Here is a 24,601-nt window from a genome sequence, read left to right as displayed (position 1 = left end):
TAACGCATTAGTTAACTAGTTAAGTATCTATAAAAATTAATGTTATATTTTCTTTACAGATTTTTAAAATAGGTTTTTCATATTTTAAAATAAGTAAATTTTTAAAAATTAAAAAATTAAAAAATAAGTAAAAAATAATTTTAAAAAATAAGTAAAAATTTTTAAAAAAAATACAAGATTGCATATTGCAAAGTTATACTGCTTTTTATAAGAATCACAAAGTGTCAACTCTACATAAAATTCAATTTTTTGAAGTACAAATATACAAAGATATAATTATATAACAAATATTCAAAAACTAAATAATTAAATAAAATATAATTATACAACAACAACAATAAAAAATAAAAAATAAAATAAAATACAAGTTTGTAATATCTTGATTTTTGTTTTTTGAAAAGAGTTTAACTTTAAATATTTAAAAATAAAAAATAAAAAAACCATGCGGTCTAGTCCAACGGTTCACCGGTTGAACAGGTTGAACCGGCCGGTCCAGTTATTTGGTGTTTTATATGATTAATCGGACCGATTTACTAATCGATTCCCGGTTGAACCTGCCGGTCCAATACAGTTTTTACAACATCGATGTGAACCCTAATTTGGCATTCACATTATTTGAAACTTATTATATAAAAATATCTTATTGTGGTTATATTAGCACTTATCATCTACGTTCATATCAATGGTTGAATTTCAATCCAATAGTTACATACTATTTCATTCAATAACACAATGAAAAGTGAAACGTAGTATTTTAATTTGATCTTTGATCATAATAGTGGACAAATCATTTCTAAAATGTTCAACTTTATTTCTACTATATTTTAAGCTAAAACCTAACCAAACGCTCGATTACTATTCATAGTATTGCTTACATGAACTCCTCTGCTTGTTTCTCTTATCCTCATCCTCATTCTCTCTATTTTTTTAAAATCCGGGCACGTTCCTATCGACCTACACATAATGATGTATAGTGTATATATATAATCCTCATTCTCTCTTTACCCCCTAAATCTTGAACGTTATGCATGTTTAGTAGAATGAATATAAAACTCTTTGTCAGAGCACAAACAAATAAAGGAAAGAGGTGTCAGCAATAAGTACATTATTCTCCATCACCAACCAACAACCAACCAGTTCACCATTTAAAATTGAAATGGTTAACAACATTCATTTCCTCATTTCTTCATTTCCGTCTACATCACGTTAGGCCGTTCCCACCCAAACGCATCATCTCTTCAGGATAATCTCAGCCATTCTGACCTAGCTAGGGTTTCCGATGTCTCCGATCACCGATCTCCTCCTCTTCCCTCCGCCGCCTTCTCCGTTCATCACCGCCATGTCCGTCATCAGCCTCACATCCCTTGCCTACACTGGCGTCTCCGAGGTTTATGGTAAGCACCTCCACTACTCTAAGTTCTGGAATGCTAACCCTAATGGCCGCCATAAGGGTATCGAGCTCTCCAGCCGTGCTGGCATGCTCTTAATCTACTCTCCCGCGCTTGCCGCTGCTCTTGCCTCGTTTTCCATCCCCGGTTGCGCCCTTTCTAGTACCCGGAGCTTGCTTCTCAGCGCCGCACTTAGCATCCATTACTTTAAGCGGGTCTTTGAGGTATTCGCTCTGGTTCCTCTTTCTTAGAGTTCAACGAATCAAATTTATTATTAAAAAACAATTTTTTTATGTTCTTATTGAGTAAACACTGTTCTGCGATTATGAAATGTTGGAATGCTATCTTGTGTATGATGTATGATTATGTAATCACTTCAATGGTTTGGATTGTGATTTCATGCAAAATTCTTAAATTTTAGTTCTAATCTTCTTCTGAATATTCTAATAGGCAACAAATTAAGTAAAGATTGAAGTTCTAAGAGTAGCTCTTTTTTGTGTGAATATCATAAGGCTATTATTTTACTGAAACATGTTGCCTTGTGATTTGTGACCTAGAGTTATTTTGTTAATGTTTTGACAACTCTAATTCTTGTTTCACTTTCAATCATGCAGTTCACTAATCTGAAAAGGCAACTTGTGTGATGTGTATGTATGACTAGGAGTCTAGGAGTCTAGGAGTCTAGGAGCGCCTCTTTCCAGAGAAATAACCTAATAAATCTCATAAAACTAGTTATGAAAGAACATAAAATAGCTTTTAGAATAGTCATTCTATCTCAAATTAGCTACCATGTTTTCTTTCTCTTCCTGTTGAGAGCTTCAAGTGATACTTCCTTTCACACCCAATTGATAAAGAATGGGCATAAGAAACTTAGTGCCACTACCACTTGTTTTTAATGTGTCAACAACTCTAATTCTTGTTTCACTTGCAAATCTAAAGGCAACTTGTGACCTCTTTTGAGAGAATAAATCTCAAAAACAACTAGTTATGCAAAGACATAAAATAGCTACTAGGAGAGCCATTCTATCTCAAATTAGCTGCCCTGTTTTCTTTCTCTTCATGTTGAGAAAACTTCAAGTGATACTTGTTTTCATTCCCAATTTATAAACTGTGGGCATAAGAAACTTAGGAGCATAAAGGTAATACTTGTTTTTTCTCTTTTTGTATTGCAGGTCCTGTTCATCCATCAATACAGTGGGCGGACGATGCTCGACTCTGTTCTCCTAATCTCCCTGAGCTATTTCATGAGCGCAGTAAGTACGATCTACTCACAATATCTGACAGAGAATACTGCAGAACCAGCATTCGATCTCAAATATGCAGGAGTTTTATTGTTTGTGATTGGTATAATTGGCAACTTCTACCACCATTATATCCTGTCTCAACTCAGGGGTAAGGATGACAAAAGTTACAAGATACCAAAGGGAGGCCTTTTTAGCCTGGTTATTTGCCCACATTACTTGTTTGAGATCTTGGGTTTCATAGGAGTTTCACTCATCTCACAAACAGTGTATGCTGTTTCTTTCACTCTGGGTTCCATGTTCTACCTTCTTGGCAGAAGTTACGCTACCAGGAAGTGGTACCTCTCTAAGTTTGATAACTTTCCTAAAAATGTCAAGGCATTGATACCTTTTGTTTTTTAGGCAAGTTCTATATGTATGTTTGCATACTTGTTTGCAGTAGATGTTTTGTGTTGTGAGATTCAATTATCCTTGTCAACATGAATTTGTATGTATGCATGTTGGTTTTCAAATTGAATACTATATATTTATTAGAAGAATCATGCATTGTTTAGTGTTTTTTTATTTTACTTATGTTTGAGAGATTTGAATTCGAAATTTTTTGAGCACAATGTAAAAAAATAAAAAAGTATTTGTTGTGAAGTTATAAAAAAAAAATTATATTTATTCTTCCTTCATATTTTATTTTATTATTTTTTTAGGTTTTTTGATGGAAGAGCACGGATTCTAAACTAATTTTGATGAGGTATTAAAAGCTGATATATTTTATTTTATTTTATTTTATTTTATTTTATTTTATTTTATTTGAAAAGCTGTGATAATATTGTTGATATAGTGCATTGCCTTGAAACAGAAATATAAAAAGGATATATTTGGTAGGATATGAGGAAATAGGAATCACTTGTTGGATGGGAAAGGATATTAGGTTAACAAGTAACAAAACATTTGAATATATTACATGCGAAAGATTTTATCGGATGGAGACGGAAACAGATGGCTACCCTCTTGATTGGAATTCATTAGATGGCAAAATTTTATTATTTTTATATATATATATATATAGACTAACACCATGAATGTATTAACCAAAGAACTTTTTCATTTTCAAAAAAATCATTGGAATACATCATCATCAGCAACTCAAGTTGTGGTTTTTGTAAGCAAAAGTGTTTTAGGATGGAATAATTAATATGACTAGATATATAGCATATTTGTATGAACCGGTATTGGATAAAATAATTAAATCAAAGAAATTTTATAATTAAGTTGTTAAAGTAAACCAAACCAAATTAACAATAAGCCTAAATTTACCCCAAAAAAATATCGTTTACAATAAATATTTTAAAAATTACACCATCGTTAATATTCAAGAGTGTTTGAATCAAGTTTATGAAAAAGAAAAAAAAAATAGTAGCTGAAGTAAAATGAAATATACTACTTTTTCAATACTTATAGTCTGAAAAAAAAAAACTTATGAAGCTTTATCATCAAAATATCTTTTAAATTCATGGAAAGAAAATTTTTAATGCTTAATTATTTCAAAAAACGTTATTTAGTTGGTTTTTCCCCTAAACAAATCCAAACAATGTAAAGCGTTAGTTTAGAATAAGCACTAGGAATTTCTATATAAAACAATTAAGAAGAAGAACCAATTGAAGATATATTAGGATATTATCTTTTATATTTTAATTATTCGACTCTAAGTTTTAATATTAGGTTATTATTACTCTATTGTACAGTCATATTTTTGACAACATTTAATTTATTTTATTTTTTTACACAAATGTTACAAGTAACATGACAACAAATTCAATTGTGCACCAATAATAAAATTTTAATAATAAATCTTTAATAATGTACTATATTTCTACTTTATTGCGTTTTTTTTTTGCTACAATAATGCATGGTCGAGAGATTCGACTCTCCACCTTCTCACTCATCTCCACATATCTTTCCACTATTGCTACATTAGGGAGGATTTCTAGTGTTCGTTGATCATGATAAGATACTAGAACCATGAGTACATGCATAAAAAACTTAGAAAGCTGGAGCTAATATTTTTAATGAACTAAGATATAATTTAAAAAATAAAGATACTAATTTAATTAATTATCAAAACTATTTTTTCCTAAAACTGAAATATATTTAAGAAAATTAGTCATTATAAAATGAATCCTTTATACTAGTATTATAAAAAAAAATATATATTTTGCTCGTCAATTATAATAATTATACATTCATTTTCAAAATTTTAAAATAAAAAATAAAATAAAATAAAATAATATTTCCCACATGGGCCAAGCCTCTCTCCCTCTTCTTTTCCGTGTTTTATTTAATTTAATTTTTATAATTTTTTATTAAGGATATTCGCGGTGTGAATAAGGTTTCAGGGAGCCGCCGATGCCTCGTACCTTTCTGATCACCTCCCGGTGATCTTATTCCCCTTTCCTTTTCCTACCTCCCTGGTCCGGTCACCGCCGGTGAGCTTAGGCCTACCGGATCTCCGCCTCCTCTTCCCTCTCTCCCGCAAAATTAGGGTTTCGATTCCCCTTCACTATTCTTCGATTCCTCCAACTTTGCTTTTCGATCCTTCACCGATTCACAGGGTGGTGAGCAAATTCTCTTCATTCTCACCCTTTTGATTTCTTTTTCAAATTATTTTTTTATTCTATTTTTATTCGATTCTGGAGCCTTATTATTCTATAAAAAAATCGATTTTGAGGTTTCGATTTCTTGTTAGAATATGGGGAAAAAAAATCAAATCTTTTGAAGCATTTGGTGTTGATGCTGTTGAATTAGTCTGTTTACTTGAGAAATGACACAGGATGTTACTTTTTCTTCAATTGGAGTTTCTTGGACGGCCTTTTTCATTTAGTTGGAATTAGGGTTTATTATGTTGTTGTGATGCTTTTTGGTTGCCAAATTGTTTGCTCATGCACTAAATTTGGCTTCAGATATATATATATATATATATATATAAATGGAAGTTAATATCAGAAGAATGTGTATATATATATATGAATGGAAGTTAATATCAGAAGAATGTGGTTTTAGTGTTCTCTAGTAGTTGATTTGAATACAAAGTTGGTTCTTTGAAAAACAATGAACTATGGTTGCATTTGAAATTTAGCTGTTAGTTTAGGTCACAGGACACCACTTATAATGACAGTACTATTTCTTGAAATTTAGCTTTTTGCCTCACCTTCATTCCACCTGTTGAGGTTTGTACTTTGTGAATATCTTTTTTTTTTAATTGATAATTTGTGGTGCTTGTTTTGCTTTGACTTCCAAATTCATCAATTAGTGTATTGATATTCAAATTCAATTCATTTTGAGTTGTAAATTTAGCTCGAAATAGTTAAGGGTGCATGACTCTTTTTGTTCTTATTTTGTGCTTGCTTGTGTGATGCATGTGTATATACCTTTTCTTGGTCATCAGAATTTTTTTTTTTTTTGCTTTTGGCTTAATAAATTTTATCAGTTTGAAGTGTGTTTTGTGGAGATATGATTGATGGTTGTTTTATAGGCTCTGAATTCGATGTTCATGGAGGGTGCGAGAGCGGAAGGCGATGAGCTTATAGCAGATTATGTTGAGTGTCTCATGTCATTAGATACCAATACTCGCCCGGGAGAGACTGATCAACAAGTTATCGGAAACTCAGGCCAAGAATCAACTAGTATTTCTGCTCAAACAATTGAACATACCGAAGCAAAAGATCTTGTCACTGCCATTGTAGGAGATGTTAAGCAAGAACCATACTTGGGCATGGAGTTTGACTCTGATGAGGCTGCGAAGACATTTTACAATGACTATGCAAGACGTTTGGGGTTTCCATTCCGTGTTGGAAGGTCACGGCGATCAAAAGGTGTCCAAGAGGTTCTGATTATGAAAAGATTCGTGTGCTCAAAAGAAGGTGTGTATCGAAAGAAGCCAACCAATGAAGGCACAAGGAAGCGTGAGCGGATATCGATGAGGGAAGGTTGCAAGGCAATGATGGAGGTCATTCGAGATTCTAACCGATGGGTTGTTACAAAGCTTGAGAAGGCGCATAACCATCACCTTGGGACTTGTAGTAGAGTAGGTTACCTTCGTGCAAGGGGTTTCATCGACACTGCTGAGAAGATTAGCATAGTGGCATCTGATGCAATGTCACTACTCCGGCAGAATGCCTTCGGGGAAGGAGGAGATGCTCAGGGCCTTCTGGATTATTTTAAGAAAATGCAAGCACAGAGTTCGGCATTCTTTTATGCTATACAAGTTGACAATAATAGCTGTCTAACCAATGCTTTTTGGGCTGACTCCAGGGCAAGAAGTGCATACAGCTACTTTGGTGACACCGTCACGTTTGATACAACATATAAAAAGAATAAGTACATGATGCCCTTTGTTACATTCTCAGGAGTGAACCATCATCTGCAGCCTGTTATCTTTGGATGTGCTTTACTCATAGATGAGACGGAATTCTCATTTATCTGGTTATTTGAAACGTGGCTTGCTGCAATGGGTGGGCGTCCTCCTCCGGTTTCCTTGGTTACAGACCAAAATAGAGCAATGGCGGCAGCAATTGCAAAAGTTTTCCCAAACACTTGTCATAGATTTTGCAAGTGGCTCATTTTAAGTAGAAGTAAACAGAAGTTAGCACATGTATATTCAGCACACCCTACTTTGAGAGCAGAGCTGGAGAAATGTGTCATTGAGTCTGAAACTGTAAGGTGTTTTGAGACTAGTTGGGTATCAATCCTTGATAAGTATGACTTGCGGAAAAACACATGGTTGCAAGCACTGTTCAATATCCGTCAAAGATGGATTCCACTTTACATGAAAGATACATTCTTCGCAGAGATGTCTCCGACACAAAAGTTAGAAACCATGAATGAGTTTTACAAGAAGTATTTCAATACCAAAACCTCGTTGAAAGTGTTTCTAACGCAGTTTGACTTGTCCATGGAGAATCGATATGATGAAGAACTCCAAGCTGACTCTTTCACATTATGTACCAAACCACTTCTGAAGACCGCATCACCCATAGAAAAACAAGCAGCAGAAACTTACACAAGAATGGTCTTTGAGAAATTTCAGGAGGAATTCGTCGAATCTTTAGGATATAGTGTTTACAAAATCAAGGATGGGACAATCAGCAAGTTTACTGTCGCTAGAGATGAAGATGCTCTTGAATCATTCATTGTCACTTACGATACTGCTAAAGGGACAGCCAGCTGTAGCTGTAAACACTTCGAATTTTCAGGTATCTTGTGCAGGCATGTTTTAGGAGTCTTCTTGATGGTTGATCTTCACATGCTTCCAGAAGAATACTTCTTGAAGCGTTGGACAAGGAATGCCAAGAGCGATGTGTTGCTGGATGACTGCAGTGATGAACTTCAGAGTAATTGTCATGAGTCCATTATATCAAGATACAATGACCTCTGTCATGATGCCATTAAATGTGCAGAAAAGGGAACATCTTCTGTGGAGATATATAAGGCCGCAAAGGATGCACTTCAAAAGGCTTTTGCTGAGATTGCTATTGTTGAAAAAAGTGCCGGTAAAGGGGAACAACGCGATGCAATCAACATCAATGAAGATATTACTGTAGATGAAGCTATGACAAACCAATCCTTACAAGATCCCGAAAGAAAGGTATTTTGCTGACATATATCTTCACTGGTTCACTTCTAATGTCTGACTGATTTAGAGTATATTTGATAAGTTTCTTTTGTTTTTGTGGTAAAAATTCTACTGTAAAAATGCCTCTTGCTAAAATCAACTTCCAAAAATTAAGTACATTATAACCTAATTTATAATTAAGTTGTCACCACATTTATTCGATGCTTATGATTTACTTGTACTATGACCATTTCTCATTGACTACTGAAAGACGGTGCTTCTATTTGGCCAAAGCCGCTCATTCTCATTTATACTCATGCAGGTCACTAATTTACTGGGGCATTTGCTTGGCTCTACTTGGTCACCAATGTGATTTGTAAAGCAGTTAAAGACGCTCGTATGCAATTTCAGAATTTCAATTCTGGTTTTGACAACATGGTAAGGTCAAAGTCCAGAGTGTTATGAGGTTGGAAGATAACCGGAGAATCAAAAACTGATGGCTATTTGAGAAGTGGCTCTAGTTCCCCCTAACACAAAGAAGCTAAATAATTTGTTTAGCAAAAACATTTAATTTTGGTGGAACATTAGCAGAATTGATGCATTGATTCAGTGAATGACGAATCAAGCAGAGCATTTGAAGGTGCTTTTCTGATCAGCTAAAAACCGATATCTTATCGAAATTGCGTGACACCGAGTAATTATGCACACTTGTAGATCATTTGATCAGTGGCAATCAATCCCCCTGAAGGGAATCTCTTGGTAGCAGAACCATAGAAGTGATCCCTATTCAATGATGCTTCAATTTTCAGAAATCATTTTGTAAGTCTTGTAGTATATAGCCTTATGAGGAAAGTAGGAAATCTTGATAGCTGCTGAGTTTTTTTCTCAGAATGAATGTGAATTCATATTCTCAATTTTGTTGTCCATGCCATTTTGATATTCAGAATGAAAGCTTCATTAATTGTAAAAGTAACGAGTAATCGGATGATTCTTAAGTAGAACGATATAAGTTGACTTAAGAAAAGAGTAACCTGACCATACGAAGCGCCTGTAGCTCAGTGGATAGAGCGTCTGTTTCCTAAGCAGAAAGTCGTAGGTTCGACCCCTACCTGGCGCGTCCTCTGTTTTTTTCTCACCAAAATGGAATTCCTGTGTCTTTTTTTTAAATTTAAGATATACTTACTTTTAATTTAAGATATACCTACAAGTTGAATAGAAAAAATCATAAAAAATCCAAAAATAATAATAATGAGAAATTAAAAACATATCAATATGTCAAGGAAAAAAATTCCACCCAAAATGATTTAATAACAATGTTCCCCAAAATCAGTACCTGAGCTTTTCACATAGCTATCATAACCTGTTCACAAAATAGTTCTAAGACAAGAAACTCGAAAAGCGTATGTAAACACTAAACAATGTCAATCAAACAAGTTGAGCTTATGATAACTTGTTTCCAAGTGTCAATACATTTGACAAATTATACCAAACCAGGTAATTGAGTAGATGCTTTTAAAGTTACTTATCAAACATTATCAATGGCCAATATCCCTCGATCCCCTTTCAAGACTGGAGAAGGATATCCTCATAAAGGGCAAGGCAGAAATTCAATCTCTGCATAAACAAATGTAATGCACGCTTTTGACCTTTAAGTCCTTCGACTATATCAGATTGATATCAACAACCTGAGAACCATTAGTGAATTTGATGTGTCGCAGTGAGGCTTTACGAAGATTAGAAGATAGAACAGCTTCTGGAATGCCGAAGGCATTGCAGTTTTCTTTTGAACAGTTGTTGGACAGCTCAGATTTTAGACACACAGGATCAAGGGCTGCATTTAAGCCGAGCGAAGACGGATCAGTTGTCAGGCTGCAAGATATGTGAAAACAGAAAACCATCAGTCTGAAAGAATACAAAACAAGAACACAATGAGATGGTTTGAATTTTCACAGTAAGAAAGGCTGACAAAATAATAGGCATGCCTTGTCTCATAACTTCTTCCATCTGAGCTCATTGCCGCACAGATTTTACAGACTACCCAGGGAGGAAGGATTGTATCTTTTACTTCAATGCTATAACAAACACCTGCAGATGATAAACCTGAAATTGCTTCAATATCCTCCCTGTTAATTCCACCTGAAGAAACGATTAGATCAGCCCTCTTCATCTCCTTACAGCGAACCTGCAGAATAAGCTCTGCAAGCTTAGAAGTGAAGTAGAAAACCCAATGCTTTCCAAAACAAACCATTAAGAAATAGAATGGCCAAGATGTAGGGAAAAAAACTGCATGTCATGGTGGAGCCAAATTAGCCTCAAGCGTTACAGTAAAATGATTACACATACAAGGTCATCCAACAATAACTTTTGGTAAAATTATTCCAAAAAAAGAAAGAAAAAAAGAAAAAGAAAAAAACGTGATAGTCACAACTGATGAGGGTTGCATTTGATTAAACCCACCTGTGGAATGGAAAGAGAAGCATTTTGGAATGGCACAGGTGAGTACAGCAAAGGAACATCAGCACCAGTCAAAGAATTAAAAAAAAACCTGTACATGTGAACAACCATGATCAAACACTAAAATAGTGTGACTCCCTGAGGAAAAAAAAGAGAGACAAAAAGATCCATTTTGTTAGATATAGTGATATAGTTGCACAAGTATTAATGAAATTATACCTATAATTTAAAACAAAATCATATAGGCTGTGGACATTTTCATTCCCAATAAACGCCAGAAGAGACCGAGGGCTGTTATCAACATCAGATAGTGAATCAATCAGAAACGTCTGCATGTACAAAGCACCATTATAAGAAAAAGACTATCCACAATATCATTCCAATAGCATACTATACAAGGAGCTATGAAAGAACCACCTGGCCAAGGTTTCGCTTCTCAATCTCTGAAAGTTCAACAAGGTCATCTTCAGAAGCTCGCTCTACTTCCGCATGACAAAGAGGCATGGAAAAGCAAATATCCTAGTTCAATGATTAGAAATGTTGAAAGTTGTCAGCAAAAAACTTACCAATGGAACAGGTGATTACAGCAGAAAACAGATTTGCCTCAAAGCACTTCAAAACAACAAGAAACCCCTTTAAACAAACATGGAGATAAAACAACAACGGTGACAACATAATAAATGAACAAATGATTATTGTTATTACTGCTGTGATTGATGAATCAGCATTCAAAGGATATTCGGCATGACCAGCGCAGAATTTAAGAAAACAACCTATATAGAATAAATTCAAATATTTGATGTCAATGGTTCAGGCTTGTTTATATTGACAGAAATCTAGTATATGCTTAGCTAAATCTGCAACAAACAAACTGGTAGTGCAAGTCAAACATAACATGATTCATTTCTTCAATTATGAAAGACAAAACCAAAAGAGAGCCTTACATGCTTTCTCAACAAGGACCGCAAACCAGATGTCGATTGTGACACATAAGCATTACATGAGAGTTTATTCTTTCCCATAAAGTTTCCACCAACAAACAGCACAACAAACTGTGATGTATAAACTGCAAATGATAAACCAAACGTACGATTTCAGCATCTTGTGATTTAGAAATATCTAAGCAACATATCTATTAAGACCAGAACAAAAAATAAAAGAAAATGTTTAGATTACAGTGAAAATCCAGTATGCACCATTCCAAACAAAAAATAAAACCCTATAGCATAAACAAATCTATTGTGTATACTTTCTTGTGTTCTAAATACCCCTTCCAACCACCTTAAATTAGTAACTTGCTAATATAATTCTTTTAAATGCTCTCAGTAATCCTTTATTCTGAACTTGCTTAATCCACAATAGTCCAAGGCATATGTGGGGGATCCAACAACCCCAGATCACTCACTCAAATTTAACTAGTAATGGATCATTAAAATGGAGTAGCGGCTAAAGCATGCCCGCTATCTACGGCAATTGCTCAAATTCATTCAATGGAAAGATAATATGTAAAAGTAGCAAACTATAAGCATTCACCTGAGGAGTGACATAATTTATCATCAATGCTGCATTTCTAATCACTAAACATCACGACCCTGTAGTCCATATATCTACAAATCCAATGTCGAATCTTTCTATCCACCAGCAATCACCTTACTTTCTCCCTAATGAAAACCCCAATGGAACAGCCAGACTCCACCAAGTTTCTCTTTATATTATACAAGAAAATTACCTGACAATCATTTGCAGTTAAACAATCAACTAGAAAAGGTAGATATAAGATTGCATCATTTTTATGTGGAGGAATAATAATTGGGCTATGAGAATAAAATTTTCATAAACCAAACAGGTATCTCAAGGAAAAAACTTCAGATAAAATCCTAATATACTCTTTGACTTTCGATAGTTTCAACATGAACTTGTGCATAGCAATCAGATATTCAAAAACTAAACTCAATTTTACCATAATATAAGCATATTAAAAGTTTAGCAAAATGAATTCAAAACATTCTCTATGTCCTCCCAACAGATATAAATTGCATCTATCATTAAAGAAAAACAATTAATTTTGGAGTATCAAGTGAATACCATAAAAGATGTTGCACAAGCCCTTACGGAGCATGAAGTAAAGACTTTGAAATGAATCTTCCCAGTCCTGCTGCCTTTTTGATAAGAAGTCAATTTCTACATGCAATAGAACAGCATTTAGTTTATCTTTTTTATCAATAAAGAAATCAAGTTCACAATTATAACACTGCAGTCAGAGATAGTTCACAAACCTCCCCTTACAGTTGACATGGCCATTGCAGATATCAGAGAAGGCGGAAGAGAAGATTGTGGATACACCCATGAAATCAAAGCATTAGAAAAAAGGGCATCATCTGACAAACCATGTGCAGGATTGCAGCCAAGATTATTATCTTTCTTGCGTCCAAACTGATAAGTGAAGTGATTTACACCAACATTAGTAGGACTTGCACTTAAACTATGACACCTAGAAAGAAAACAGAAATGGAGTTAGACTATAGCCACTTTTCTTTTTATATACAGATTTAAGGACATGCACACTTCTACTACATGAATGAAGAATAAATTGAACAGCAAATCAAAATTTTGGTCTGTTTTACTTTAACTTAAAAACTGATTGTTGCCTCTATGAGTTCCTGTACTAATTACAAGCGTGTGTGTGTGTGTGTGTGTGTGTGTGTGTGTGCATGCATGCTTAGAAAAAAATTTCCTGCCTTTAAAAGAAAAAAACAAAAAACCTTCAGATAAGTATCTTCTAAACAAGCAATTCTATAAGCCAAAAATGTCTTATTCAACAGTCAACAAACAACAAACTATCACAATGATACTTCGTTATCTCTGATCAGACTATGGTCATTGACAATTAAGAAAATGCATGTAAAGTAAACAATGGGGAAAAATTATTACCATTTCACACTAGATGATGAAACCAAGCGTAAGTTTGTCTTGAGGGTAAAATCCAGAGGGATTCTATGACCCTGTACATGAAATTCAGAAGAGAATTTCCCAGAAGAAAGTGAAGGAATATCACCAACTTTTCCAGAAGAATCAGCAACTGAATTAGATATGGCAGGAGCATCTTGAACAACTAAACCTTTTAGTGCTTTTTCCTAAAATAACAATGAAATTTTGGGACAGATTAAACAGTTTTCATAGAGGTAAAAACCACAGAAACTATATGCTTCTGAAATTTACCATGTTAACATTTGAAGATTCAGGTTTATCACTTCCCAAATGGAGTCCAATGACATCTTGTAATACACTCTGGCTGCATTTTTCCATTTTCCGGAAACATTTGTCTGACTGATCCTTGGCGAAAGAGTCTGGACAAACTGGAATGCTAGCAGCACCGATTTTCTCACTGCATCAAAAATGAAGATCATTACCTTTAAAAAGAAAATGGCCACAAGCAAAATATACATCAGTTCAGTTCAAGCCACAAGTAATAAAGGAAGTACCATGGAAGCAAAGGCTTGCCCTTAGTGGCAAAGTTAGATTCAACATGTGCAACATCCAGATTACCAAATGTGCCACTGGCACTAACAGATTCCTGGTTTCAAGAAGCAAGTATATGTCAATATGACATACTGCATTCAAGATGTTTGCTTTCAAAATAGACTCCACACAGACTACAAACGAAGGCATAAATAATAGCAAAATTAAATTAAAAAGGTGTCTTACCTTAGCCTTTTCTTTTCCATAAAGCATTCTACACCTCTCACTAGACTTTTTGACAGGATAAACCACGTCAACGCGGGTATCAATATATTTTGGAATCTTAGGTTGTGTAGATTTCTGGAGCCCATAGGCACCACTATTGACCCTGACCAATATTTTTTGTTTTCAGGGGCGACATATACATATAAACATATATAAATATTTGCTTTTATCAACACAAGAACACCTCTCAGAAACCAGAGAAGAAGCCGATTCCTCATTGGCAGCAATCACACCACTCCGTCGGTTCAACTGTTCTGCCTGTTAAATACATACAAAAAAGCATGAGAAGCATTTGTTACAGCAGTAAACTTATACAAACCTGATACTCTTTTGCACATGGAACTTGTATAGATGCCAATCAAAGAACTTTAAGACCATTGAATGACAAAAATTACACTCCTAGGTCGCTTCCTGCCCAACTCATTCTTGATATGAGAAGCATATGACTCGAATAGAATCTCTTAAACATCTCAATGCTAAAATATATGACTGAATAGCCCAGGATAGAGTCTATTGTGATCCTTTCAGCCTACTTAACCACAGATCGAATGTGACACCACTTATATCAACTATCTACAAGCATCACTTGTAAAAAAAATGAAGTTTTTTACCAATATACCAATAATAACAAGCAGCAAGGTCACAAAATTAAAATGCTTCATTAAAATTTAGACCATCTTTGATTAGAACCCCCTGAATAGCAAGTTTGCATATTTGCTCAAACTTATGAGTTTTTCCTTGCCATAGCAGCAGTTAGAACAGGCAGATTTTGTGTGTTTGAAACTACAACAAATCCATTCCTTTCCAACCAAAAAATGAGTAAACTTACAGGTCAGAATTAACATAACAAAATTCGACCAGTTCCAGCAAAACGACACTTCACACAAAAATAAACAGAGATCAAAAATGAGATTTTCAAGGGGGAAAAAACAGTAGTCGATCAAAACATAGTGGAACAACTAATCTTTCAATGACGAGCCAAAATAATAAATCCGCAAACTCTTCAGCGCTCAGCTAAATGCAAATCAACAAGTAAGTTTTAGGCTGTTACCCTCAGTTCCGAGGGAGTCTTCCTTTTCATTTTCACATCATCTTGTACTCGCCCAAATGGAAAATTCTGATGAGATGAAGAATCAAGAACAACTGCCTCCGCCATTCCAACCAAATCCTAAGCACTCATATCTTCTCCCCAATCTGCACCAACCCTAAAATAATCACACAAAACCCTTATCATAAACAAAAAAACGCAATCCACAAGCATAACACACACAGACACACAAACCCTAATCCTCAGTCTCAGGAGCTACAAATGAAAACTCAAAGCTCTAAAACACAAAAAAACATCGAAAATAAACCGCAATGAATCATGAAATCAAAAGAACAAGAGAAACTAATCAAAAACAAGACGAAACACACGAGATACCTAAAATGCGCCACAACCGAGATCGGAAACCGATTGATGCTTCACAGGAGACCCGATCGGCGTGCCGACGGGAAGGAATCTCGCCGGAGAGAGCCACGATCGGAGAAGATGATCAAAAAGCAAAAGGGGGCGAGATGAGAAAGAGTGCGAGAGGGTTTGCGAATTGGGGGCGGCCTGTTCAAAAATTTTAGTTTTCGGAATGAGACGCGCGTTTTCCCTCGCGAAATCCCGAGCGAATCTATTCGCAACGTTGCCCTCCCACTTGACTACTTGATCGAATCAAGAATGCGCTTGATCAATTTGGGCTCGGATTTGGATTTAAACTGGGTCGAGCTCAATTGTTCTTCATGATGTTCCAATGGTTGTGAGGGATATTCCAAAGGTTCTGAGGATATTCAAAATAAATATTTTTAAAAAATAAAAAGTTTAATTTCAAAATAAATGCTATATGTTACTATTAGATTTTCCGAATTCTTTAACTGAATGAGGTGACGGCTCACATGGCATCCAACATTGACAGTTCTCTTTCAAAATCAGCTATTTAAAAAAAAATAAAACAAAAAGATGGAAAAATACTCAAAGATTAGGCCCTAAATCTCTCCATCCGACTCCCGTCCCTATCTTGCCGTCCTCATCCCGGATAATGTCGTTGTCGCTGTCGCCCCCATCTCGTTGTCCCCATCTCGCCATCCTCATTCCGCTACCCTAAATCTTGCCCCTGACTCTCGTCTCCATCTCGTCGTCCCGGTTCTCGTCTCGTCGTCACAACCGGAGAAAGAATCACAACGTCATCGTCCTCATCCCGGATAACGCCGCCGCCGTCGCAGTCCCATTCCGGCTAACGCCTTCACCGTCGCCATCCTCTCCCGGCTGTCGTCATTCCGATCTTGGCTCCTCTTCCGCCCTCGCCAATCTATTCCAACTAACTCATTTAAATTGTTGGAAAGAATCCCTTTCTCTGGCATGATCATTGGGTTGTTACAAACTATGCGAAGATCTTTGAATGTTTGTCATTTGTTGAAGAGATTGAAGAAGAGATTGTTAAAGTTATATCCAAGATTAGAGAGGTAGGAACTAAGACAAGGAGCAGAAACTTTACTCATGATCACACATCTGGCTCATTAATCCAATTTGTGCCATATATTGTTGTTCTTATGCATACACCATAGTTGGAAAAGACGGCGGCTCTCAGAGTTGGATGACAGATTTTTCAGCTTCAAGCCTTCAAAGTATAAGCTATGGAACTAATAACGTTTCCTGTGAGTCTAAAGTGTTGGAAAGCAATTGGAAGTGAAGTATACAATGGCAGAACAAAGAATAGGGTATAGAAACTTGTGAATGTTGGGAGGGTATTATTTCATTTTTTGCTAACAGTAATAAGGTGCTCAAATTGAAGCAGCTTGTAATTGTTCTGATAGAGAAACATACTTCTACTTTACATTGTTATTTTTATAGGTGTTATAGACTTATAGTATAAGAGTAATGCTATATAGAGCGAAGAAACCACATGACACCAGCCACATGACTGATGTAGCTGGTGACGTGGAATATTTTTATTTTTTTAATTTAAAAAAATATTGATAAAGTAACACGTGAGTTTGTCTCTCTCCTCTCTCTCTCTCTCTCTCTCTCTCTCTCTCTCTCTCTCTCTCTCTCTCTCTCCTCCCACTCCCCGACCGCCCTGCTTTCTCTTCCCCGTTCCCGGCCCCGTCCCCTGCTTTGCTTTCTCTCCCCGGCCCAGCCCCTGTCCCTGCCGCGCTTCTCCCCGCCCCGGCCCCATCCCGGCCGCAGTTTCTATTGTAAGGGATAAGGATATTTCAAAAGGATTTAGTTCAATATTGACTTAGTAAAACTTATTTCCTCTATTATTTATGTAATCCTATTATCACTCTAACAGATTTGAGAACGTAGGTTTTAAGATTTCAAACCGTTAGGGAGAGATTTTATAAGAGATCTCAAAATAAGAAGATAAGATAAGAAGAAAAAATCTATCTCTCTTTTACCTTTTCACCCTTTCTTCTTACAGCTGGGTTGATCTTCTCTTTTTATCTGTTGTTCATAATCCTATTTTATATAGAAGAGCTTGTTGGATCCTGGAGGATACGTCGTGTTAATTTTATTGTTGGTGTCGGCGAATTATCCTTGAGAACAGTGATAACACACCTCAAGCTATATTAGTTTTCACCTAGTTCACGCCTCAATAGTTTTAACATTCTCAAGGATAATTATGGCTACCATGAGGTGGAAACATTCCTGTTAATGCTGATGTTGTTCCAAACATTGTTGGTTCTACTATTGCTGCTACAAATGGAGGTCCTGCCATTTCTGCTGTGTCGCTATTGCCTGTTGTTTCAGTATGCCAAACCATTTCCTGACATTTCCAAGATTGAAGTTTTTAATGGAGACAACTTCAAGAGATGGCAAGAAAGAGTATTCTCGGTTCTAGATATGCATGGGGTTGTCATATGCTCTTATTAATTCTAAGTCACTTGAGTCATCCCCCAAGCAATTGGAATTATGGGTTCATGCCAATAAGGTTTGTAGACACACAATTATTAGCACTCTTTCTAACGAACTGTTTGATGTATATTGTGCCAATAAGGAAGTTAAGGAGATATGGGACGCCATGATCACAAAATATGTTGCTGAAGATGCTGGAAAACAAAAATTTGTCATTAGAAAATACTATAGATGGGAGATGACAGAAGATAAAGACATCAAAGTGCAAATTAATGAGTACCACAAGCTGCTGGAAGATCTCAAGTCATAGAACATTATTTTGCAAGAAGAATTTGTGGTTGGCCTGCTCATTGAGAAGTTGCCTCATTCATGGAATGACTACAAATAACAACTTAAGCATAAGCACAAGCAACTCTCATTTGCGGACTTGATTACACATATCATAATTGAAGACACCAATAGGAAGGAGTGCAAAGCTGCCAAAGGAAAGGAGATTACTACCAATGGCAACTTGCTGCAAGACAAGCAACACAAGCCAAATAAAAGGTACAAAAAGAAACATGATTTCAAGCCTAAACCTAACAACCCCACTTTCAAGAAGAAAGGCAATTGTTTTGTATTTAGCAAACCAGGCCACCATGCACCTTAATGCAAAAAGAGGATTAGGAGAAATGGCAATCCTGCTAAACCAAATATAAATTTGGTGGAGGCAGATAACATAATTGTTGCGGACATTTCTCAAATAAACCTTGTGGCCAATATGAAAGAAGTGACAGACTCTGGCGCTACTAGGCATATTTGTGCAAACAAAGATGCTTTTGTGTCCTATACCCAAATTCAAGAAGGGGAAGAAACAGTCTATCTTGGTGATTCACGAATTGCTTCTGTTCCTAGCAAAGGCAAAATCCTTCTCAAGCTAACTTCTGGAAAGACATTGGCATTGAATGACGTACTTCATATTCCTAACATTCGAAGCAAAACCTAGTTTCTGTGGGATTGTTAAGAAAAGTGGGGGTGAAAGTGTCATTTGAATCTGATAAGGTTGTAATGACCAAAAATAATAATTTTGTGGGAAAGGGCTATTGTAACCATGGTCTCTTTGTTCTCAATGTTGCTGAAATTATCAATGAAAATGCTAGTTTTTCTGCTTGATTGATTCTTTTGATTTATGGCTTGCTAGACTAGGACATGTTAGTAATGTTTATATTAAAAAAAATGCGACAACTTGGTTTGATTTCTAGCAGTAATACATGCAAGAGTAAATGTGAAATTTGTGTTGAATCAAAACAAACCAAGAAAACATGTTCACCTGTTTCTAGAGAATCAGACTTATTGAGTTTAATTCACACATATGTAGGATATTTAAAGCAAACTATGACTAGATGTGGTAAGAATTATTATGTAACTTTTATTGATGATTTCTCTAGATACTCTAAAGTATATCTACTTAGAAATAAAAATTAAGCTTTTGATATGTTTCTAATATATAAAACTGAAGTCGAAAATCATCTAAATAAGAAAATTAAAGGGTTAGGTCAGATAGAGGTGGTGAGTATGTTTTACTTAATGATTATTGTGAAAAGGAAGATATTATACATGAGACAACTCCTCTTTACTCACCTGAATCTAATGGTGTGGCTGAGAGGAAAAATAGGACCGTAAAAGATATGATGAATTGCATGCTAGTTAGTTCTAATGCACAAGATAACCTTTAGGGTGAAGCTATACTTTCAGCATGTCACTTGCAAAATAGAATTCCTTATAAGAAAACTAGTAAGACACCTTATGAGTTATGGAAAGGATATCCACCTAATCTAAAATATTTGAAAGTGTGGAGGGTGTCTTGCCAAAGTTATGCTACCTGATCCTAAGAAAAGGAAGATAGGTTCAAAGACATCTGATTGTTTATTCATTAGTTATGCTGAATATAGTGCTGCATATAGATTTCTAGTACTTAAAAGTGATGTTCTAGATTACAACACTATAATTGAGACCAAGAACGCTGAATTTTTTGAACATATTTTTCCTTTGAAACGTGATACTATTTCTCATGCACCTTTTAGTGGAAATGACACTGAAATTGAGGATTTGAGAAGGAGTAAAAGACCAAGAAAAGTAAATACTTTTGGAAATGATTTTTATACCTATCTTGTTGATAATGAACCTCAAACTTATTTTGATGCCATTTCTTCTAAAGAAGCTCTCTTTTGGAAAGATGCTATTAAAACTTAAATTGATTCCATTGCTCAAAATAAAACTTGGATTTAAGTTGATTTACCTCATGGAGCTAAACCTATTGGTTGCAAATAGATTTTCAAGAAAAAGTTTAAACCTGGCGGTTCTATTGAAAAATATAAAGCTCGATTGGTTGCAAAAGGTTTTTCTCAAAAGCAAAATGTTGATTTTTTCGATACCTTTGCGCTAGTGGCTAGAATTTCTTCTATTCGAGTTTTAATTGCCTTAGCTTCAATTCATAAGCTTTTTATTCACCAAATGGATGTTAAAACAACGTTTTTAAATGGTGATTTAGAAGAAAAAATTTATATGGAACAACCTGAGGGATGGGTGGTTCTTGGTCTTGAAAATAAAGTTTGCAAACTTCTCAAATCATTATATGCCTTAAAACAAGCACCAAAATAGTGGCATGAGAAATTTAATCAAGTTTTATTAAATGATGGTTATACTTCTCTTGAAGGAGATACATGTGTCTATACAAAACTTGATGGTAGTGATTGTGTGATTATATGCTTATATGTAGATGACATGCTTATCTTTAGTACTAGTCTTGAGCTAGTACATAAAGCAAAAGGTTTTCTAGCTTCTAAATTTGATATGAAGGATATGGGTGAAGCTAATGTGATTTTAGGTGTTAAAATCATAAGGAAAGGTGATGGAATAATGCTATCACAAGAACATTATGTTGAGAAACTTCTTAAGAAGTTTGGACATTATGATGTCACACTAGTGAGTACTCCTTATGATGCTAACACTCAACTAAAGAAAAATAAAAGTGATCCTATCGCTCAATCTGAGTATGCTAAGATCATCGGGAGTCTGATGTATTTGATGAATTTTTCTAGACCTGACATAACTTATGCTGTGTGTAGATTGAGCAGATACACACATAACCCTAATCATGAACACTGGACTAGCTTAGCTAGACTAATGAGATATTTGTGAGGTACCATGAGATATGGTATTCTATATAGTGGATTTCCTGCTGTATTAGAAGGATACAGTGATACTAGCTAGATTTCAGATACAGATGAGAGTAAATCCACTAGTGGTTATGTGTTCACTCTTTGTACAGGAGCAATTTCTTGGAAATCTACAAAACAAACAATAATTGCGAAATCAACAATGGAATCTAAATTCATTGTTGTAGAGTTGGCTGGTAATGAAGCTGAGTGGTTGAAAAACTTCTTAGCAAATATTCCTTTGGGTATAAGACCTACACCTCCTTGTGTCTATGCATTGTGATTGCCAAGCAGCAATAACCATTGCAAAAAATAAGACATTCAATGGGAAAAACAGACATATTCGGTTGAGACATAATATTTTGAAGTAGTTGCTAAGAGATGGAATTACTTCCATTAACTATGTGAAGTTGGAAGTGAATTTGGCCAATCCTCTGACTAAACCTTTGGGAAGGAAACTAATACATGAAACATTGAGGGGAATGGGACTAAAGCAAATTTGAGATATCAACAATGATGGTAACCCAACCTATGTGATTAGAGATCCCATGAATTAGGTTCATATGGGTAATAACAAGTCGTTAGTTGATTTGTTGGGCACAATACACATGCATGTCCCTCCTATGGTGTAAATAGTGCTAACTGCAATGAAAGTGAGGCTAAGTTAACCTCTTAATCAAATTCCATATATTTTATAAGTGGTGTATTACACTGCAGAATACACTTGATGGAATGACCTATATGAGTGTAGGAGTGAGGCCGCTCCTATGAGAATATGCAAAATTCTCTAGAGCACTTATGAATATCCAGGCACGCGCATGGCCTATTGGCGCACATCAGCGTAGAACAACAGAGTTGCAAACGTATAATGTGATTGATGAGAATTTTAGTTTACAAAAGAGTTCTTGGTTCATAGAAGTTTCACGCTTCACCACTTATTCTGTAAATTAAATCTCATTTCTTTCTAGTTCTGGTTCATAGTCTAAAGACACCATAATCGATGCATTATACAAAATAGGAAAGACCCTAGCAGTGACCTTTGTCGTCCTTTTGAAATGTGGGGGATTGTTGTAAGGGATAAAGATATTTCAAAAGGATTTAGTTCAATATTGACTTAGTAAAACTTATTTCCTCCATTATTTATATAATCCTATTATCACTCTAACAGATTTGAGAACCTGGGTTTTAAGATTTCAAACTACTCGTTAGGGAGAGATTTTATAAGAGATCATAAAAATAAGAAGATAAGATAAAAAAAAAATCCATCTCTCTTTTACCTTTTCACCCTTTCTTCTTACAGCTAGGGTTGATCTTCTCTTTTTATTTGTTGTTCTAGATCCTATTTTATATAGAAGAGCTTGTTGAATCCTGGTTCTCTCCCCTGCCCCCGACCCTGTCTCGGCCGTCATTTCTCTCCCCCGCTCCCAGCCCCTAGCCGCCGCTTCTCGTACACCAGAATCGCCGCTTCTCGTACACCAAGATTTCAGAGAACTAGCCACACGATATATATATATATATATAGAGAGAGAGAGAGTCAACGAGAGAGACACAAACTAGGGCCGACCTATGCCCTAGTTTCTCTTTGAAGGCAAACGAGAGAGGGGTGATGGCCGGAAGCGGTGGCTGGTCACGGGGGAGGGAAGCGGCGGTCAGGACCACAGAACCACACGAGAAAGAGAGAGAGAGAAAGAGAAAGAGTCCCACACGAGAGAGACACGACCTGTGCCCTAATGTTTACTTAATATTTTTTTAAAATTAAAAAAATAAAAAGAATTCCATATCACCAGCTACATCAGTCGTGTGGCTGGTGTCATGTGGTTTCTTCGCTCTATATAGCATTACTCACTTTTTAAACCTTTGCATCCCGGGTTCTAAATCATACTTTAATGTCTTTTTTTCCGACTTTTTAGATTGATCTTTAGATTGATCTCTACTAATTCAATCATGTCTTTGTTCCCAAAATTGGATTAAAAATCATTGTTTCCGGTTACGCTTCTATGATTCTATCCCATCACTACCATTTTTATTTTTCAAATTTAAATTGGTTTCAACTTAAAAAGTCATGTTTTTTTGTACAGATCATAACTCGAACCGATCCGACAAAATATAATAGAAAAAAAATCAAAAACCGATCATGAGGTCGGTCTGATTATATCCTTTAATCCGGGCTCTATAAGACCCGCTTAAAAATCAAAAACCCCGATTGGTTTAATTGGGAACCGGTTAAATCAACCAGTCAAACTGGCCAAATCGAATAAGTAACAGGTAAAAAATAAAAAAATAAAAAGAGTGTGAACGATAAGCATCGGCATTCAACAGAGATAAAGAGGGAGATAGAGGAGTGAGAAAAACATATAAGAAAAGGGAGATACCTCATAGAGTAGTGAAGATGAAGATGAAGCAACGGGAGGGAGTGAGGCTTTTCACTTTCAGCTTCTATGAGGTGAATCAACGGGAGTTATGATAATTTTTTTTTATTTGTTTGCGAGTCCCGAGAGGTAATGATGTTTTTTGTTTTTGTATTTTTTATATTTTTAAAATATTTTATAGTTTAAAAAAAGGGAAAATTATTTTTTTAGTTCACGAAAGTTTAAAACGTCCAGCAGCAGGGCCCTCCGACATTGAATTTGCCAAAACAGTCCCTCCTTTTTTGACGACTTTATTTTTTTCAATCCCGACGGTGTACTTTTTCAATTAATGCGATTTTACTACATTAGTTTATTCTATTTTTACAACATGTACTTCCCAGCTTTAAAATTATTAGTTTCCACTTAAAATTTGGTGATTTTCGACTTTAACTACATAAGTTTTCACTTAACATATAACACATTTGCGTTTAAAATTTGACTTTTTCCGCTTAAAATTATGGGTTTCCGCTAAAATTTGGTATTTTTTCTAAAAGCGAGAGTCGTACTAGTTAATATCTCATTACGCTTTTATGTCAACGTCAATCAGCTTTATGTCGAAAGGTGCGAAAAAAATAACACTGTCGAGGAGGATCTTTTGAGAATCTCAAAGTCGTGGGGTTTTGTGAATCGTGAGACTTTTGGAGGGATTTTTTTGTTCATTTCAGGTTAAAAAAATTAAAA

At 35.4% G+C, this 24,601-nt stretch overlaps 3 protein-coding genes and 1 non-coding gene across 5 annotated transcripts; 3 read left to right on the top strand and 1 right to left on the bottom strand.

Annotated features, from left to right (window-relative positions):
* The first annotated feature begins 1,162 nt into the window (after positions 1-1,162).
* On the top strand, positions 1,163-3,182 carry LOC120267736 (3-oxo-5-alpha-steroid 4-dehydrogenase 2). Its single transcript, XM_039275415.1, has 2 exons — positions 1,163-1,612; positions 2,561-3,182. The coding sequence occupies exons 1-2, from the start codon at positions 1,280-1,282 to the stop codon at positions 3,029-3,031; spliced, it is 804 nt and encodes a 267-aa protein (XP_039131349.1). The 5' UTR covers positions 1,163-1,279; the 3' UTR covers positions 3,032-3,182.
* Positions 3,183-5,007: 1,825 nt separating this feature from the next.
* Positions 5,008-9,148, top strand: LOC120267776 (protein FAR1-RELATED SEQUENCE 5-like). The gene is made up of 4 exons (XM_039275460.1): positions 5,008-5,238; positions 6,156-8,013; positions 8,080-8,267; positions 8,557-9,148. Exons 2-4 carry the CDS (start codon positions 6,168-6,170, stop codon positions 8,605-8,607), a joined length of 2,085 nt encoding a protein of 694 aa, XP_039131394.1. The 5' UTR covers positions 5,008-5,238; positions 6,156-6,167; the 3' UTR covers positions 8,608-9,148.
* Positions 9,149-9,278: 130 nt separating this feature from the next.
* TRNAR-CCU lies at positions 9,279-9,351 on the top strand. The gene has a single exon. It is a non-coding gene; the product is annotated as a tRNA-Arg (tRNA).
* Positions 9,352-9,646: 295 nt separating this feature from the next.
* LOC120267816 (protein downstream neighbor of Son) lies at positions 9,647-16,072 on the bottom strand. 2 transcript variants are annotated; one of them, XM_039275498.1, is made up of 15 exons: positions 15,856-16,072; positions 15,484-15,637; positions 14,617-14,690; positions 14,394-14,535; positions 14,171-14,262; positions 13,908-14,073; positions 13,620-13,822; positions 12,965-13,179; positions 12,774-12,869; positions 11,633-11,754; positions 11,106-11,207; positions 10,908-11,017; positions 10,692-10,779; positions 10,217-10,416; positions 9,647-10,103 (listed from the first exon to the last, which is right to left on the bottom strand). In XM_039275498.1, the coding sequence occupies exons 2-15, from the start codon at positions 15,586-15,588 to the stop codon at positions 9,896-9,898; spliced, it is 1,923 nt and encodes a 640-aa protein (XP_039131432.1). In that variant the 5' UTR covers positions 15,589-15,637; positions 15,856-16,072; the 3' UTR covers positions 9,647-9,895. The 2 variants fall into 2 exon arrangements, with proteins under 2 accessions (XP_039131432.1, XP_039131433.1); XM_039275499.1 differs by having other exon boundaries at positions 15,484-15,626.
* Between the last annotated feature and the right edge of the window lie 8,529 nt (positions 16,073-24,601).

Source organism: Dioscorea cayenensis, chromosome 8 (assembly GCF_009730915.1).
Source record: "Dioscorea cayenensis subsp. rotundata cultivar TDr96_F1 chromosome 8, TDr96_F1_v2_PseudoChromosome.rev07_lg8_w22 25.fasta, whole genome shotgun sequence".
Taxonomy (NCBI): Eukaryota; Viridiplantae; Streptophyta; class Magnoliopsida; order Dioscoreales; family Dioscoreaceae; genus Dioscorea; species Dioscorea cayenensis.
This window is presented reverse-complemented; position numbering and strand designations above follow the sequence as displayed.